Source organism: Lactuca serriola, chromosome 9 (assembly GCF_051521515.1).
Source record: "Lactuca serriola cultivar US96UC23 chromosome 9, Lser_US96UC23_V15, whole genome shotgun sequence".
In the NCBI taxonomy this organism is placed as follows: Eukaryota; Viridiplantae; Streptophyta; class Magnoliopsida; order Asterales; family Asteraceae; genus Lactuca; species Lactuca serriola.
Genome location: NC_136416.1, coordinates 21,554,547 through 21,574,442, shown reverse-complemented (window position 1 = coordinate 21,574,442; position 19,896 = coordinate 21,554,547). Strand labels below are relative to the sequence as shown.

The following is a 19,896-nucleotide window of genomic DNA, read 5'->3' as shown; positions in this document are numbered from 1 at the left end:
ACCATTGTAATTATTCAAGATTCGATTTCTATCTATCTATATAGCTAGATCTTGAGTTTGGTCCCTTTTTCTCCTTATTCTTGGATGTTGAAATGGATGTACTTCATAAAGTTTGCAACTTTATGAATCTCTAAGTCAAGGTGGCCTTTTAGTGGGTTAGATGTGGTCTTTTGACAAGATTTGATGCCATACATGGAGTTTAGGTCATATTTTCCTTTTTTGACCCATTTTGGGTTCAAGACATGCATTGGACATGCATGTATATAAAGCACCAACCTTTGGGACGTTTTGAGGCTAGAATCTCTTCTGGAAAAGTTGGGTTCCAGATCTCAAGGATTTTGTGCTTAATGGTTAAGCTTGTAAGTTTTCAAGCCTTGTGGAAGGGTTTTGAGCATTTGGAGTAGCCCCAAAGGATAAAGTTGAAAAATTTATCCTTTAAGACACATTTGGAGTTCAGATCTGAGCCTTAGAGTCCCTGGAATCGAAGAATCATCCGAATGTGTCAAGCTAGGGAAAACTCGGGGAGTTTTCCAGCCAACTCGACAATTTGGCTAGGGTTTTCCCCGACTTTCTGAGTACTGTAGAACTCGACGAGTTCCTAAGTGCACTTGACGAGTTCATAAGTGCACTCGACGAGTTGGGTCAACATGGAATGTTGACCTTGACCGTTGACTTTGACTTTGACCATGGTTGACCAAGTTAGACTTTTGAGGGCATTTTGGGTATTTCGAGATTTTGATGGGTTGGTCTTGATGGTTGTAGCCATTGATTCGGGAGCTGAGATTCGGAGTTAGACCTTATATGTTATGTACTACTTGTGAGGTGAGTCTTTCTCATAATACTTTTGGGTCGAAGGCACTAAGGCCGACCCATTGGTTTGATAACCAGATATTTGTTGATATGCAGAGTATGGTATAGATATGCATGCTAGAATTAATATGCTAGTCTGGTAGATCTATAGGACTACCAGTAATACTGTTTGTTTATTTGTATGATATTATATGTTATATGTCGACATATTGTGTGGAAGGGTTGAGGTAGTACTGCTTTGTGCTGTAGCTAACAAACCCTGAAGTATGCCAAATATGAGTTGAGGGCCAGGGAGGGCATCCCAGACTCATACTAAGGACTCATGAGCATTCCAAATACGAGTTGAGGACCGGGTAGGGCATGCCAAAATCGTATTGAGGGCCTAGCGGTATTCAGTCTGTTGACTGATCAGGATGGGGAACAAGTCAGACATGAGCTGTGAGCCCGCAGGACAAGCGAGACTTATGCTGTGGGCTTAAGGGTAATCTAGTTTGTAAAGTTGTGGACCCATTACATGTTGTTATTATATTTGTGTTATTTGTTATGTATCGGTATTTTGGGGGAAACTCAGTAAGCGTTGAACTTACAACATTGGATTGTGTATCATGTAACTTAAGGGATCGCGACAAGGCGATAGCATGATCGTGCACCTTTACGATTTAGGGATTTTCTCTGATGTGAAACTTATTTTGAAAACAAATTGTAATAAATGATGGTTTTGTGGTTGTTTAACAAAGTTTAAAAATTTCAAGAATTTTTCGAATGTTACACATCTCGATTAAAAAAACACGACATAACAATCTTAAAAAACAAGATAAACATAACATGATAAAACAAAATACTTGAAACTAGCGAACAAATTATTAATTATCAACCTCCACTTATTCTTGAGTATTGCACCTTCAAAACAGGAGAAAAGACGGCTTCTAGGGTATAAATGATGTAATAGTCATGTTCAAAAATAAGACAAATACCATAAAAATCACAATATTTTTACGCGTAATTGAGAAAAACCCATTTTTTTTTTGTTGGCTCTGGCCACAAATGGGACGTAGAGTTATCACTCTAGCCCATTTAACGATTTTCGTGGTTAACTCTGTTTTTTAACTTCTTTATTTTAATTTATTTTATATTTTTAAGTCAAAAATAAACTTGTTTTATATATATTTTTTTTGTTTTTTTATATTTTTTGTTTTTTTTATATATATTTTTTTATTTTTTAACTTCCTTTTTTTGTTTTTTAATATTCATTTTTTTTTCATTTATTTTTTTTTTTGTTTTTTCTTTATTTTCGTTTTGTCGTTTTTTCGTTTTTGTAGAAAACCAAAAAAAAATCAAACATCAAAAATGTAATATACTCTAATATATTCATACACTTTACACCTCTCAAAAAATATCAAAAGAAATTATCAAATTGACGAAAAACAAAACGTAACAAAAATACGAAAAATAAAAAAAAAATATTCATACACTTTACACTTTTTGGAAAATATCAAAACTAAGTTATCAAATTGACGAAAAACAAAACGTAAAAAAACTAAAAAAAAACTAAAAATATAAAAAAACGATAAAATTATATAAACAAGTTTAGTTTTGACTAAAAAATAAAAAATAAATGAAAATAAAGAAGTTAAAAAAACATAAAACCAAGTTTTGGACATATGGTGCAATTTTTTGTAAATTATAAGAACCAAATTTGAACTTTTATGACTGATTTTATAAAATATTTAACAGAGAGTCAGAGTAATAGTTTTATGTTGTATTTGTAGTCGTGCCAACCAAAATAAACATAATAGTAAATTTTTTATCAATTATACATGAAAATGTTGTGGCTTTTATGGTATTTGTCCTTCATATATATATATATATATATATATATATATATATATATATATATATATATATATATATATATATATATATATATATATATATATATATATATATATATTATAAAGATGGAAAAAGAGTTGGGATGAAAAAAAAAAAACGAATAAAAGAATTTGTTCAATTTTTCAGAGTTCGGGTGCTGGATGGAGGGAAAGGCATAGACACATGGATTGGTCATTGGAGTTTTCAGTTTTAAGTGGCTTCTCAATCAAAGGGATCGGACTACCCAAGCTTGATGGATCAAAGAGGTCTGATTGGGCTCTTCAAATCGGAGATCTCGACCCAAAAAAGTGAAACCACATAAGTGGATCTTGATGGGTCGTGGGTCATGATGGATCTATCCCAAATGAATCCATTCTATTTTTATTCTCTTAGATTCCGCTTTATTTATTTATTTATTATCTTTTTTTGCTGTTTAGTCTTCCATAATTTTTAATCTTTTGTTTAGTCTTCCATATTTTTAATTAGTTTTATTATGTAATTAGAATAAATTATTTCGGAAACCATTAATCAATATTTTCCAACAATTAATTTAAATTAAACAACAAAATTAGTCCTCATTTATTTATCTTCAATTCTTGTTTTCTTAAATGCATAAAATTTGAGTTTTTTTTGGGTTTTGATATTGTTTTTCTTCACGTTGTTTGTTGCTTTTTTGACTTCCCACTTGTTGTAATATGATAACTGAGGTTTATCATAAATATTAATTCAAAACTAAATAAAAAACATTTATTAATCATCTTTTTGTAACGTATTTATCATATTTAATTTAAATGATCATCAAAGTAGTACAATTATTAGACAATATTGATCGTTTTGCAATCATATATTAACTAATATAAATTAAAATGGCATTATGTAGGGGTGATTATTATTTCGGAGATATTTTGAACTAGGGCCATCGTGACTTGGTGTCATGGTGGCACGAAAATACTCTATTGCACCAAAAGCTGTTCAGAAAATATATATATATATATATATATATATATATATATATATATATATATATATAAATTAAAATCTATCAATCACATATAACAAATCAAAATTGATTACTATTTTTTCATTCTATAAACCAATATGTTTTACATATAAATGATATGCTTATAAAGTCATCAAACTCTAATGATCTTTATTTCCTGTTGACGAACACGAGAAGATTTAAAAGTATATTTTTTTTCCACCGAAAATAAGCAAAAGATAATCAACTTTTTCTTTTTCTTTTCTCCTATATATTTTGACAATCGACACCTCAAGATTAACCTGTTAAGTGGGTAAAATTTCAAAAGATATATTTTTTTTGCAAGATAACTTATCTTAAAACACAAAAAATGAAGGTTTCATTTTTTTTTAGTTTTTGGTATCTAGTATGATGCTAACATTGGTCTCCACCACCGAATCAACATTTTTTTTGAATATTTGTTATTCTAAAAGAAATTAAATTCAATTAAAATGTTAAGTTATTTATAGTTTAACAAAAAAATGCTTATCTTGCCGAAAAAGATGGAATATAAAAATGGTTTATATATTTTCCGATTTTTATAAAATATTTTTAGAAAGTAAGATCTTCGTTACAACGTTTTGTGTTAATTTTAACATCATCTTTGTTAAATATGATGAGATCAAAACCGTTAATTTTTTATTATTTTATTATTTATTTGTTTATCAATGAACTAAATTAAATTTAGAGAAAAAGATAATTTATACTAATCTTATTTATTACTTTCAAAAAATAATAAATAATCAGTAAAATGTACACAAAATAGGCACTTCAAATGACATGTAAAATTAGTAAATGAGCTGGAAAAAAAACCTTTTATGCTATAAAAAAAATCTTATTTGGGTGCGAAAATAAAAATAAGATGAGAAAAAGACTGTCTTTTTTCTTTGAAGATTTTAACATAAAAATGATATTTTTCTTGCAGGTTAAACGTTTATTTTTCATAGATAATATCAATATTTAAAAAAAAAAAAGTATTTCTTAAAAGCAATGTCGTTTAATGGTTTCTTAGCAACTTATTTATTGATTTCACATATGCTATATGCTATGTCTATGTTTCGATGTTTGACTAACCTTTGTCTATTTATTAAGAAAAAAAAATATATGAACAAAATGCAAATGTTGTCCAAACCACAACAGTCGTTTAATTTACTCTAAACCAAACTAAATTAAAATGATTAAAGTCATTAAACCATACAAATTACCAACATATAATCATTACATTGCCCTTTTTATAATTTACGTTAAAGAAAGAAGACACATTTTAAAGATTAAAATTTAAAAAACGAAGCATTCCATTTTCATTTGGATGTAATCTCAAACTCCAATAATTAATGACCGAGTCCGATTATCCCGTTTAATCAACGCCGACAAAGCTCGAGTCTTCCGCAAGTCTCAATCAAAATTTCCACACCCAAATTGTCGTCGCCGACCACTGAAAAGGGACAAACTCGACCTCAGTCGTCAATCATGGGAATGCATAACCCATGCCTGCTCATTTAAAGCTTTATTTACCTTAATAACGCCCCCTTCAATGGCGTTTATGACCTCACCAGTCAGCATGTGCTTTCAATTAGGCGCCACGCTTTTATTCAAAAAGCTACCCTCGACGTGGGTCCCGAATTAGCTGGATGATAAAGGCAAACCCTCGTTTTCTTTCTTGTTTTTTATGATTATCGACCCACTTCGCTTCCATTCATTATTAGTTTCTAATTCTGTTGTTTTGATTGTACTATTTTTTTAATTTACTTAATAAATTTGGATTTTTTAGGGGTCAAAATAAAGTTGATTAGCATATTCTGTGAGTTGTTTCATTTGGGTGTCAACTCACACCTACATTCCTTCGATCTTCAATTGGGGGTTTCCGCGTTCGATTTGAATTTCTTGATTCTATCAGAAGAAGCCACAATCAAGGTTAGTTTTGTTTTCCTTAACATGTATTGATGTTGATCAGTTTGGTAATATGTGTTAAATATTGTTATCATTAAAATTCTTGCAGTTTTGAATGCTAAAACAGTTGGTAGGTTAAAAACTATGATTTTTGAATAGATTGTTGAGAACTCACCATGATTAGAACAAGATTCAGAAGAAAAATAACACAAAGAAATTGTACACAATTGCAAACCCACATTCATGTCTCATAGTCAATGCAAAGATCATTGATATGCTTATAAACGTTGGGTCAAATACTGGGTGGTCAAAAGCTATCATCTTGTTAGGATTTGTGCACAATAATAATTAAAGAAAACGAAAAATCAAGCAGATAATACTCATTTAGTTAAGCAACTTACCTACATTCTGAAGATTCTTATTAGATCTGATGAGTTTCAATTATTCCTTTTATAGCATGGATTTATACAAAAAAAAAAAAAGAGAGATAATATGGATAAGATTTTTTCATTTTTTTTTTCCTTCTTCTATTCACAAATATCGTATATGATGCAGATCATGTTTAATGCTTTCTGAAGAATGAAATATGGGATCCAACAAAATTATTGATTTGGAACTTCAGGGTGCAGGATCTAAGCTGTATCCTTCTCTATAATTTAACTCAACAGCACTTTTAAATGCTTTTCTCCTTTGATAATTAAAGTCCACTTTTCAATACTCTTGAAAAACAGATATTTCTTGAGTTATATAAGTATTGCCATATCCTTAATGTGATAATATTTAGTGGCTTAGAAATCTGGTGTGTAGAGAACCTCCGTTTAGTTTCAGTGCCCCAATCTTCACATGGGAAATTCTTCTCAGGGAGTGCATATGTAGTTCTCCATGTATGTCACTTTGACCAAGTCAACCCTTTCATTTAATCCTCTATCAATATCAATAAATTTGACACGGATCCATTTTCTTATTGAGCCAGACAACTTTGCTTAAAAGTGGTGCTCTTCAACACGACATACATTATTGGCTGGGCAACGATGCTAATGAGGTAATTGTAAAATTACCTAACTATCCCTAGCTTTCCAACTTTGAAATCACGTATTTAAACGCAGGTTGACTCAACTCTAGCATCGGATAAAGCACTTGAATTAGATGCAGCATTGGGGTCTCAATCTGTACAATATAAAGAAGTTGAAGGTCAAGAAACTGGGAAATTCTTGTCATACTTTAAACCTTGCATCATCCCAGTTGAAGGTGTATATTACTCAGGGCAAGGGCAAGTACACTCAAAACCTCCAACTTATGAAACCAGATTGTTAACATGCAAGGGAGATCGTGTAGTGCATGTGAAGGAAGTAAGTTTTTTGACTTATAACAAAGATCACAACTTTGAGAAATGAAATTTTAAATTTGAATGGTTTGGTATAAATTATAATGACAGGTGGCATTTTCCCGTTCGTCCTTGAACCACCGTGATGTATTCATACTTGACACTGCATCAAAAATTTTCCACTTTAGTGGTTGCAACTCAAGTATACAGGAAAGAGCTAAAGCATTGGAAGTGGTTCAGTATATTAAAGAATATAAACACAAGGGAAACTGTGATGTAGCAGCCATAGGTTTGTTTGTCATTTTTTATTGTGCTAAATGCAATAAATAGCAACTTACTTTTATTTTTCTTCTTAATATGAAGAAATGAAAGTAGGATGCTATGAATTATAATAAACTAATCAATGAAAGTACATTGCTATTTTGTTAGAGGATGGAAAGTTTGTTGGTGATGCTGAAGTGGGAGAATTCTGGAACTTTTTTGGTGGTTATGCCCCTATTCCCAAGGACCCACCCTCCACTCAAGAACAGCCTCAAAGTTTATCTGCTAAATTATTTTGGTGAGTTACTTTCAAAAACTGCATAATTTATTTACTTATGTATGCAACAAAAAAAGATCCTATCTTTTTAAGAGTTTTATCTTATGTATTTGATACCACATTTCATGGTGTTGCCAAATCATCAATATACAACACACTAAGAGTTTTGTAATACTTTAAACTTGTGGTTTATTATGATTTTCTTCAACAGGATAACACTTCAAGGAAAGTTTACTCAAAGTGGAAGTGGGAGGTTGAAAAGGTCAATGCTTGAGTCAAACAAGTGCTACATGTTGGATGCTGATACTCAAATTTTTGTTTGGATGGGAAGAGCTACCCACATAACAGAACGCAAAACATCAATCTCAGCAGCAGAGGTACTCTGTGTGTGTGTGTTTAGTGTGTGTAATTTTATGTGGATGAATCTTGATCTGGATTCTTGATCTTTCATACATTTATAGGATTTTCTTCGTGCTCAAGAAAGACCTGTAAATACCCATTTAGCCTTTTTAACAGAAGGTGCAGAAACTGCTATCTTCAAGTCATATTTTGATGATTGGCCTCAAACAGTGGCACCAAAACTTTATGAAGAAGGCCGAGGGAAAGTAGCAGGTGATTTTATAAATATTTTTCTCCCACCAACAAATTTTCTGAATTTAAAAAAAATAAAAAAATCAGAATAGAGATTTAAATCTTTAACAACTTTCCAACTTTAGCAATGTTCAAGCAAACGGGGTATGATGTGGAGGAGCTTCCAGATGAAGATGAAAAGTCACATATCGATTGCAATGGTACACTAAAGGTTACTTTCTACCAAAATGCTTCTGTAATTTTTTGTATTGACAAGAATCTTGCCATGTCAGCTTTTTTATATGTGGATATTTTTTTTTTTTTTTTTTTTTTTTATTGTAGGTTTGGAGGGTAAATAATGGTAAATTGTCCCCTGTTCCTGTTGTGGAACAGAGAAAGCTTTATAGTGGAGATTGTTATACTGTGCAGTATATATATTCAACCAATGGAAGAGAGGAACGTCTATTTTATATTTGGCTTGGAAACAAGAGTTGTGTGGTAATAACAAACTTTAATATCAATTTTAAGCTATAAAGTTACAGTTTTTATTGTAGATTAAATTTATATCTGAGTAATAATACCTCTATTTATTTCTAACTATGCAGGAAGATAGGGAGGATGCGATTTCTCTTACAAGTGGTCTTGTTGATTCAACTAAATTTGAGCCAGTTTTGGTTAGCTATATTCTCGATTCTTTGAAATTTTGAATATTATTATTTGCGTAATTGATATGTTAAATTTGTGGCTTGATTTTAGGCTCGAATTGTTGAGAACAAGGAACCGAGTCAATTCTTTTTGATATTTCAGACGCTTATTATGTTTAAGGTTTGCATTTCTTTTTCCGAAAGTGATATTTCAGACACTTATTATGTTTTTCTAATTCTAACTTGGGCGTTTTGTTATTCTTTAGGGTGGTATGGGTTCACGATATAAATCATTTATTGCTGAAAAAGGTATTGATGATGAAACTTATGATAATAAAAAAACTGCCCTTTTCAAAATTCAAGGAACAAATCGTGACAATATGCAGGCTATCCAAGTTGATCAAGTAAGAACCTTTTCCCCCCCAACATGTAAAATCACCGTAATTAAAAGTTGTACGTTTAAATTCTAAGATTTATGGTTATTAATTAATTAATTAATTATTATTGCAGGTTTCTCGATCTTTAAACTCATCATGCTGCTACATTTTAAAGGCTCGTGATGGATCTATCTTCACTTGGCTAGGAAATCTCTCCACTACACGAGATCATGATCTTTTGTATGGGATGTTAGATTTGATAAATGTTGGTGCACTCTTTTCATTTTACTTCATAAATCACTCTCATTTATCAAGATTCTTTGTACCCAATATTGATAATTATTATTTTTTTTTTGTCAATTTGTAGCCAACATGGCAACCTATATTAGTAAGGGAAGGTAGCGAACCAGATGTTTTCTGGGAAACACTTGGTGGAAAGACTGAATATCCAAAAGAGAAAGATATAAAACGATTCATTGAAGATCCACATTTGTTTGTGTGTACATACATGAAAGGTAAGTGAAAATATCTACATATCATTTTGTTATTTTTTTTTCCTTTATAGTATAATGCAATTAATGGTGGTTCCTGGCTGTTTTTGATATCAGATGTAAGTGATCTCAAGGTACAATCTTGTATTTTATTTTCTTAAATTCAATTTCCCATTCTTTTAGTTTTCTTTTTGTAACTTTTTCAAATTTGTAACTTTCAGGTGAAAGAGATATTCAACTTTACACAAGATGATTTAACTACTGAAGATGTGTTAGTACTTGATTGCTACTCTGAAATTTTTGTGTGGGTTGGCCACAATTCGGTTGTTAAGTCAAAGCAACAAGCACTTTCTATTGGTTTGGTACAATTTCTTTAACACCTTTTATAATTTTTTTTAGTGACTTCACTTGCAATGTTATGTGATTAATGTAAACACAATTTCAAACAATTTTTTTTAATGTAGATTATGTTCATTGTTGTATGACTATGACAGGCTTTTCTCAAGAAAGATGTTTTGGGAGAAGGCTTATCCATGGATGCTCCTACATACGTTGTTTCAGAAGGGCATGAACCACCTTTTTTCACTCGTTTCTTTGAATGGGATGCTTCAAAGGCAAATGTACGTAACAAATAACATTTCCCTTTTTTTCTTTTCTTTTTTAAAGAAAATACAATATTGATATGCGTTTTCTTTTTTGTTTCGTTAGATGCTTGGCAACTCATTTGAACGAAAGCTTGCAATTCTAAAAGGCCAATCACAGAAACTCGAAGTAAGAATAGAAACTGTTTACACATTTTTGTTACTTGTTATTTATTAAAATTGATTATTTTAAATATGTAAAATTTCTCATTTCTATTTTAGGCGCCTTTGAGAAATTCACCTAATTTCAACACGAAAGAGACGACTCCAAGAAGACCGTCTCCAACTCCAAACGGGTTTAGAAGACCGTCTCCAACTCCAAACGGGTCAAGACGACCGTCTCCGGGACCCGCCCCTAACGGGTTGACTCGGAGACAGTCTCTTGACTCGTACACGATTAGAAGCACACCATCTGATGCTTTTTCAAGCCCTGATTTTAATAATAATACCACGAAAAATCGTCGATTTTCTAGTCCTCCAATTCCCAGAATGATCCCTTCAGCATCTTCCCCTGATGTTCGCACTAACACAGGTATGTTTATTTTTCAACAATCGCATGTGATTCGCTCCTCCATATGAAGTTTGGTTTAAAAATTATTAATTTTATTTTGATTCTCATGGTGGACAATACGTGATTAGGACTCTATGATTACACAACTGATATTCACTAGGTCTAGTAGAGATTTGATTCGGGTCAAAATGTACATGTTTTGGATCAATATAACTCAAACCTTTCTTTCATCATCACAGATACGACACCAAGTCTTCCCACCAAAGATTCGGGTCCCATTCCCAATCAAGATGGTGTAAAATTGGTCAACTATCCATACGAACGGGTAAAAGTCAACTCAAAAGATCCAGTTCCAGACATAGACATTACAAAGAGAGAGGTACTTTGAATTTCAATCTCCATTTTCATTCAAATTTAAAACATGTCTTCTTCACACTGCTGACTTTGTATATTGTTGGTGTTTGTGTTTTGTTGTGTTGTGCAGGCTTATTTAACTGAAGAGGAGTTTGAAGAGAAATTTGCCATGCCAAAAACAGCTTTTTACCAGCTTCCAAGGTGGAAACAAAACAAAATCAAGATGTCTCTTTATCTCTTCTAGACCTTCATCATCATTTTTTTTGTATGATTAAATGCTTTGTAATATGATTGCGTTTGTAGTTAAGCGTGTTTGTGTTTGGACCAGATGACTATTATTTATAAGTCATTTGTTGTTTGTATATTTTGATTTGATGCTCAGGAGATACCCAAACAAAACCACGACAAACCATAATTATCCGAGTCAAGTTGAGTCTAGTTGATTAAATTGGACGGATGTACTACACTATTACACAATATCGTGTGTTTTTTGGGTGTATTATATATATATATATATATATATATATATATATATATATATATATATATATATATATATATATATATATATATATGCCCAAGTGATACATAACATTCGGGGGTGTTTGGGATTGCTTATTCAAAACAACTTATAGGGAGAAATTAAATATCCTCCTACCATTTATGAAAGTGTTTATTAGCTTCTTCGGTATCAAAACAAAGTTTTTTTCCAAAAAAAATTGGATTAACTTATCTAGTATCTAAACGTAATAAGTTAATAAGTTATTTTTAGTGTTTGTCAAAATCAGAACTTATGTGTAATAATGAAATAGCTTATCAAAAACTCCTAAAATAAGTCAATAAAGAGGAAATGACTTATTAAAAACTCTTTATGGTGTGATCAACATGGAGCGTTTGAGAGCTTCTGGCGTTTGACAAAATGTTTCATTTTGAATAAAAAATCTTGTTTGACACTACAATCTTCTAGTGTTTGGTTTTAAACAAAACGCTATAAATCCAACAGCTATCTCACGTAGCGTTTAACAAAATGTTATCCACTACCCACTACCAACTACTTTTTACCGAACATGTCCTGAGTCGATAAGTGCTTTTGAAATCTCCCTGTCCAAACACTAAAAACTCCTTATTACCGATGACAACCCCCAATAAGTCAATAAACACTATAAATAAGCAATCTCGAACACCCTTGATCATGATTATGACATTTTAAATTTCAAAAGTTAAAATAATCAAATTTTAATAAGTGTGAAATTGTTGTCATGAATGTTGATTTTAATAGTGAATTTTAAATTTAACTTAGTTTCGTAGTAGAAATCTTGGTTAGGTGGTCCTCCTAAGTTTGATCGGCTTAGGCTATTTTTTAGGCGTGATAAATGTATGGTATGGTAGAATTTTATCCAAGAGTTGTAATTATTTGATCATGACTTGTGAATTGTTAGGTTCGAGATTCTTAGACCAAAGTTTTTTTTGGTGCGAATATAGGACATATTATAAATGCTTTAAATTCAATTCTTTTGATACGCTTCATTCTTATTAGTATTGTTGGATTAGTGTTGATTATTACAAATAGAAATTAGGATTTTATTTTAACAACATGTTAAAATTTAATTACGTAACATCATGACATTTCATCAAATGATCCACGTTTTTTTATACATATTGCATAATTTAAATAAGAAACGTTCTTTAATCTCTACTAATTCTTTAAATTTAGTATGAAATTAGTTATTATAGTTTTAAATGTATAAGTAAAAAATGCAATAAGTAGTCAAATAAATTAAATTAAAACAAATGATATATAATATTAATATATCATTTTTTAAAGTACATGATTGAATACAAAATATTTTAAATTTCATATATAGAACCAAAACATTATGCATTATTATTTATATAAATTTTATCTTATCATCAACTCTTACTTCATAGGGTAATATAGTTTTAAGTTTCAACATATTTAGTACTTATTTATTTTTTTATTTTTACAAAATAAGAACGGCTATACTAGGTTAAGTCAATTTATATATATTTAGTATTTAATGTTTTTTTTATACAAAATGAATATTTGTTGTTTTTGTACACATATAGGCTTTATGGCTGATTTATCTAGGTTTTGCTTACATGATATCTTACATGGGACAATTATTAATAAAGTGGTTTTACGCATGACTCAGCTAGTCAGTTGAATCATATGTCACTTGTCTTGGTTTTGGTTTGGTAGTGGAATCATATAATACCATTTAATATAGAAAAATCAATAGCTCAAACTTTTCTTCAAAATTTGGATTCAATTTGACATGTTTTTCATGAACCATTGCCAAAATTTGCACTTTTTGTAAAAATTGACATAAAAATAATAATTAGTTATCTTACGAAAATGATTTGACATGGTTAATTTTGGGTTAATTTTGCCTATGGAGGAAAACATGTTCATCCAAAATAAAAATAAGACAATCTTCATAAATGGTCCTTTTGGTATCTTAGAATATCGAGTTTGATTAAAAAGTATTCAAGGATGGTCCCTATGGTTTGAATTTTTTTTTATAGATGGTCATTTTGACTCACTCTGTCAAAATTGAGCCATTAAGTGAAATCACGTGCAAATCAAATGCGAGAAACTTGGCCATTTCACTTAAAGCATCACATTTAATGTGGGAAATGATTATGCCCCACGTACTCCATCCTCTCAAACCAACTTCGTCCCTATCCCACTCTCCTAAGAAACCTACAACCTGGTTTGTCCTCTTGACTTCCGATTCATGGAGGAAACTGATTCTTCAAGGTTTTTATCTTGACGAACGAAAATGGTCCTTTGTGTTGGGAGTGTACGTGAAAAGAGTAAAAAAAAAGATAGACTTGGAAGCAGAATATGATAAGGTTTTACAGGAAAAGAAGTTATTTTTCCCTTCTAATGTGTTGATCAAAGACTTACAATGTGTATACACATTCTTATTTATGATTGTAGATGAATTTGTCAATTATTTTATGTTAGGGATACACTATAGTGGAGTGTTCACCAAGCCCACATGTAGAAAATATGTAGACGATATTATACCATACATTGATTTTATTGACACAAACCTATTTTCTAGTACACGGCCTTGATTACATGGTTAGATAATTAGGGTACCGAAAAGAGCAAACATTGTACTCCCATTACTATATATTCGATTTACCGTTAGATTATGGCTTAATGCCTTTAAGGAATGACTAATATGTTCTTAAAATGGTCACACATGTCCCTAAACATAGAGAAATCAATATGTATATTGAAAATGGGGAAACAAGGGTATTTACTTATTTTAAGTCTGTGACATTTGGGAAATTCCAGTCATAAACCGTCACTAAAGATTAACATCGACAAATGAAAATAATAGAGTTTTTCATATATCGGGAAAATATGATCAGATGCGATACTATTTATAAATAAGGTTAATAACATAAAAAATGAGTGACCAAAAGTTGTATCACTATTAATTGTAACATCCCAAAAATCACAAAAAAAATTTAACTTTTCAAAAACAACCAAAATTCATCATTGTTTACAAAACCAGTGTTTATCAAATATCAGAGTATCCCAAAATCCTAATAACAAAATCTGAAGGAATGAACACAATCACGCCTTCGCTATCACACGATCCTCAGAAGTACCTGAAACAATAAACTGAAACGGTAAGCCAAAGCTTAGTGAGTCTCCCCCAAAGTACCTCCACACAATACACATATCATATACAAACAAGCATGATGGATCCGCTTAGTCATTGGACTGGAATACACACAGGTCCAAAACCATCAGGCTGGGTTACCCCTGGCCCAATCAGTCATCAGAGTGGAATACCGATATACCATTGGTTCGCTCAATTATTGGACTGGAATACCCTCAGTTCCACAATCATCGAGATGGAATACCCCCGGTCTGTTGAATTAGGCATATAGCAGTAAAGTCTCACCCCAAAACCATAACAGGTAGACATATACATAATAAAAGAACACATAACTAGTCAACAGACAAACATGCATATATACAGATCACTACCGCATAACAACATCCTATATACCAGGACACAGATCTAATAGATCACCACAGTATAGTAACATCCTATATACTCGGATACATAACCTAGTGGGTAGGTGTTGGTGCCTTTGACCCACAAATACAGTGAGGACAACTCACCTCTAGCTGCTGAATACCTCAGGTAAAAGCTCAGGCCGCTGATCCAAAAAAATCCCCACGCTAACCAATCAAATAAAACCCAATTAATAAGTTGGGCCATAACCAAAACTATGACTATCATTTATTTGTCTAACTCCTAGGGTAAAAGAACATTTTAATCTTTCCTCACATAGCAACAACCAAGGCCCAACCCAGATATTCCAAAAGCCCAATAGTGACCCAACATCCTAAATAAGTCCAAATCCAAGAAGGCCCAGATTTCTAAGTGATACTCGCAGCCCCAAATGGACCCAAGCCTAAGAAAACCCAAAGTCAGAAAACTAGTGGCCCAATGAAGCTGAAACACCCAAAACAATGTCTCACAATGTGACCAACCCTTGGCTACATCATGAGAGTCATCAGTTCTGATCCCATAAACTCGTTCCTGAATCAGACAACTTAGCGAGGGACCGGGTTTTCCTGCTCACGTTGTGAGACCTCATGTCTCATGTCATGAGAACAACGGTCTGAAGGACAAACCAATGTTTCAATGATTTTAACCAGTCCAACCCTCAATTTCGACTCCTACAAAAGCTTAAGGGGACCCTAATGGTCCATAAAAATGCTTGCTTTATTGACATGCATGCACCATGCATGTCCCTTTACTATTCTAGGTCAAAAGTGAAAATATGGTCTCAAGTTCTCATGCAATCTCTAATACTCCACCAAATCCCAAATCTAAATGATATAAGACTCAAAAGACCAGTTGAATCCATAAAGTTGCTAACTTTATGCATCTCCTTCACTCCAACAAGGTAGAACATAAGGAAATGGGACCCAAAACTTAGATCCAACCATGAAATGAAATAAAGCTTGAGTCTTGATACTTACAATGGTCTAAACAAAGGAAAAGCTGATGACAATGGTGTTTCCTTGCAACTTCTTTCACAATGGTGCTTCTTCTCCTTCAAACAATCAAAACACCAAGGATCTCAAAGAGGGACGAATTTAGGGTTTATAAATGGCTTAGAGAGTGAACGAGGCTGAGGGTGCACAATTCTAGCCTCTCATTTCTTTAAATGCTCGAAATAGTAGGATTTGAGTCATTAAGTCGTCCTCACATCGTGGGACCTTATGTATCACGTCGTGAGACTCAAAAGAATTCAGTCAATTGGTCAACTACTACTCACGATGTGGCGATCAATACTCACGTCGTGAGTCCTTCCAAAATCTATAATATTCAAGGAAATCATGTACCTCAAAGATTTGGATTTTACACTTCTCCCCCACTTGTATTAGAATTCGTCCTCGAAGTCTGTTGCTGTGAACAACTATGGTTAATGCTCACGCATCTCTAATTGGGCTCCCATGTCTATTTAGAACCCTTACTATGTTGCCACTGAACCTTTACCAAAGGTATCTCCTTATTGCATAAGACCTTCATCTTTCTCCCCACCACCGCTACTGGCCTATCAATATAATACATGCACTCATCGACTTGAATATCATCCAAAGGGTCCACCGCCTAATCATGTAATACACACTTTCACAACTGCGAAACATGTAAAGTATTGTGGATCTGATTAAGCTCCTCGGGTAGATCCAATCTATAAGCAACCTTGCCAACCCTAGAAATCACCCGAAATTTCCCAATATACTGGGGCCCCAATTTTCCCCTCTTCCTGAAGCGTATCACACCATTCCAGGGTGAGACCTTCAGTAGCACCATATCGCCCACCTGGAACTCCAACTTTGATGGACGTCGGTCGGGATAACTCTTCTGTCGACTATGGGTTGTCTGCAATCTCAGCCTGATCTATTGGATGAGCTCTGTGGTCTAAAGGACTATCTCATTCTTCCCCATGACTAGGTGACCAACCTCCCCCAATAAACTGGGGTACGACATCTCCGACCATACAGAAGCTCGTAAGGTGGTGCACCAATGCTGGAGTGATAGTTGTTGTAGGAAAACTACGTAAGAGGTAGGTAGAAATCCCAACTCCCACCAAAATATATGACACAAGCTTGCAACATGTACTCAAGTGTCCGAATGGTTCGCTCACTCTGGCCATCGGTCTGCGGATGGTAAGCAGTGATGAAATGCAGCATCGTACCCAGTTCCTTGTGGAACTTCTGCTAGAAACGTGAAGTGAACCAAACACATTGTTCTAATATAATGGAAACCAGAACCCCATCATGAGCAACAATCTCCCGAACATACACATCGTCTAATTTCTCGGCTGAGGAGCTCTCCTGGATGGCCAAAAAGTGGGCACTCTTGGTCAACTGATACACGATGACCGATATGGCATCAAAACCCTTGGCAGTCCTCCGTAGCTAGGCGACAAAATCCATGGTGATTTGTTCCCACTTCCACATGGGAACATCTAAAGGCTATAACTTTCCATGCGGTTTCTAGTGCTCTTCCTTGACCATCCTACAGGTCAAACACCTCTCAATGTACCAAGTTATCTCCCTCTTCATACACGGCCACCAATAACTTAGTCTCAAATCCTGATACATCTTGGTGGCCCCTGGGTGTATCAAAAAACGAGACTTATGTGCCTCCTCCAAAACTATCTGTCTAACCCCTCCAGAAAATGAAACCCAAACCCGACCACATCGGGTCAACAGTCCCCGACTATCAGTGAAAAACCTATCGATCTCGCCCCTGATCCTCTTTTGTTTCCAGTTTCCCTTCTTAACTTCTTCTGATTGTGCCCCTCTGATCAAATTTGAAAGTGGAGAATCAATGGATATCCACATACATACACCCCCAGTCGAAGATCCAGCTGACTTGCAGATCAAAGAATCTGCAACCACATTCGCGTTACCCGGATGGTAAAGGATCTCGCAGTCATAATCCTTGACCATGTCAAGCCACTTGCTCTGACTCATGTTCAGGTTCATTTGGTCCATAAGATATCACAAACTCTTGTGTTCCATGTAGATAGTACATCGGATCCCATACAAGTAGTGCCGCCAAATCTTGAGGGCAAGCACTACTATCCCGAACTCCAGATCATGAGAACTCGCCCTCTCTACATAAGAACCGCCCCCAATCGAGTGATGGATGCATCACAAAATACAATGAAATCCTCAACACCCTTCGGAAGGGTCAACACAGGGGCCTTGCATAACCACTGTTGCAATGTCTCAAATACCGTCTGCTGCTCAGGGCCCCATCACAAATCCACTCCCTTTCTCATTAGATGAGTGAGGGGTACAACAATCTTGGAGAAATCTTGGATGAATCTCCAATAATAACCTGCCAAACCCAAGAAAATCCTAATCTCGAAGCGAGACTTCAGAACCTCCCACTGCTGTTGGAATAGTGTCTAAGGTTGCAACTATATTAGACAAGTATTTGACCCGATTGTGCATGGTCCTTTTGGGTTGCCTTCACCATAGCAACTTGATAGGATGACTTATTATGAGAGAATAAATATTATTAATATATTATGAGAATAATATATGGAATAATAATATTGTTATTTGATTAATATAAGTCATAAATTAATTAGTATTAATTTGGTGACTTAAAGAGATTAATTAAATAAGAGGGTATAAACTGTCAATTGTTTGATAGTTACACTTTAGACTGTAAATCCTTAAGGGATAAGGGTTGGACAGATTCTAGGGCTTAGGATAGCTCAAAATCGTCCAGGGCTTATCTAAGGTAAGGATTTGGATTGCTTTAAGGAAAGATTATCCAACTAAGGTTTAAAGGTGAAACCCTTAGGAGTCTACAAGTATAAATAGACCCCTTAAGCAAGGGAAATCGGCATCTCATCTAAAGTAGAGTACCCCTGACCAATTTCTTCCTAACCTCTCTCTCAAATCATCCTCTTTGCTAGTTGGTGTTTGTAAGCCATTAGAGGAGTGACAATTGTGACTCTAGAGCTCCAAGACAACAAGATCAAACAAGAGATTCAAAGGTAAACTTCTAGATCTGATTTTGTATTGTTCTTATACCTAATTAGTCATTAGAAGTCTTGGATTCAAATCCTGTTTAATTAGAAAGCCTAGATCCAAGCATTAGGGTTTTGCATGCGCACATAGGAAAGTTCTTATGGCTAAAACCCATCAGTGGTATCAGAGCCTAGATTGGTTTCTATTAAATTGTTGCTTGTTTGTTTGAATCTTATTTGCAAAATTCGATTTTTGTGTTTCTGAGTCATGGAATCGGCGAGTTCCATAGTGGACTCCTTATATGATAATTAATTAATTATTTTGATTAAATTGGTAATTATCTTACAAGAAATCTTGAATAAATCAAATATGGATAATTATGGAATTAATTGTTAATTAAAATTATTTGTTATTTGATCCTCCATGTTTTAAATGTTTAAAACTTGTCCTCAAGTTTTGAAATTTATGTTTTGTGATTAAAAGTTTTAATTTAGACAATTTAAATTTCAAACCCTAGATTTTTAAAAGTTTAAAAATACAACCCTATACTAATATAATATTACAAGATTAATATATATATATATATATATATATATATATATATATATATATATATATGTATGTATGTATGTATAACTAAAATGCTAGTCTTACCGTTAGTAGGCCTCATTCACGAAGCCGATCTATAAGGTGGGTATAAGGTTGCGGCCTATAAAATAGCACTTAATGGGTGTACACTCACACCCACTGCTTGCTTGATCGGTGGAGGGTCGTTAGCCGAACGGGTAGGA

General features: G+C 33.4%; 1 protein-coding gene across 1 annotated transcript; it reads left to right on the top strand.

The window, feature by feature from the left end:
- Positions 1-5,099: 5,099 nt before the first annotated feature.
- Positions 5,100-11,367, top strand: VLN1 (villin-like 1). Its single transcript, XM_079018797.1, has 24 exons — positions 5,100-5,340; positions 5,472-5,614; positions 6,146-6,229; positions 6,375-6,474; positions 6,564-6,632; positions 6,697-6,939; positions 7,026-7,203; positions 7,344-7,473; positions 7,664-7,829; positions 7,914-8,064; positions 8,169-8,254; positions 8,365-8,520; positions 8,628-8,696; positions 8,779-8,847; positions 8,933-9,070; positions 9,177-9,308; positions 9,411-9,558; positions 9,652-9,668; positions 9,756-9,896; positions 10,029-10,154; positions 10,243-10,305; positions 10,398-10,707; positions 10,926-11,065; positions 11,171-11,367. Exons 3-24 carry the CDS (start codon positions 6,177-6,179, stop codon positions 11,282-11,284), a joined length of 2,799 nt encoding a protein of 932 aa, XP_078874923.1. The 5' UTR covers positions 5,100-5,340; positions 5,472-5,614; positions 6,146-6,176; the 3' UTR covers positions 11,285-11,367.
- Positions 11,368-19,896: the final 8,529 nt, after the last annotated feature.

What these genes read in the sequence shown, in the direction of transcription:
- VLN1 (XM_079018797.1), top strand. Translation starts at nt 6,177, where the DNA reads ATGGGATCCAACAAAATTATTGATTTGGAACTTCAGGGTGCAGGATCT. An exon ending in AAGCACTTTCTATTGGTTTG is followed by an intron (nt 9,897 to 10,028) that starts GTACAATTTCTT and finishes TGACTATGACAG; the next exon opens with GCTTTTCTCAAGAAAGATGT. An exon ending in GGGATGCTTCAAAGGCAAAT is followed by an intron (nt 10,155 to 10,242) that starts GTACGTAACAAA and finishes TTGTTTCGTTAG; the next exon opens with ATGCTTGGCAACTCATTTGA.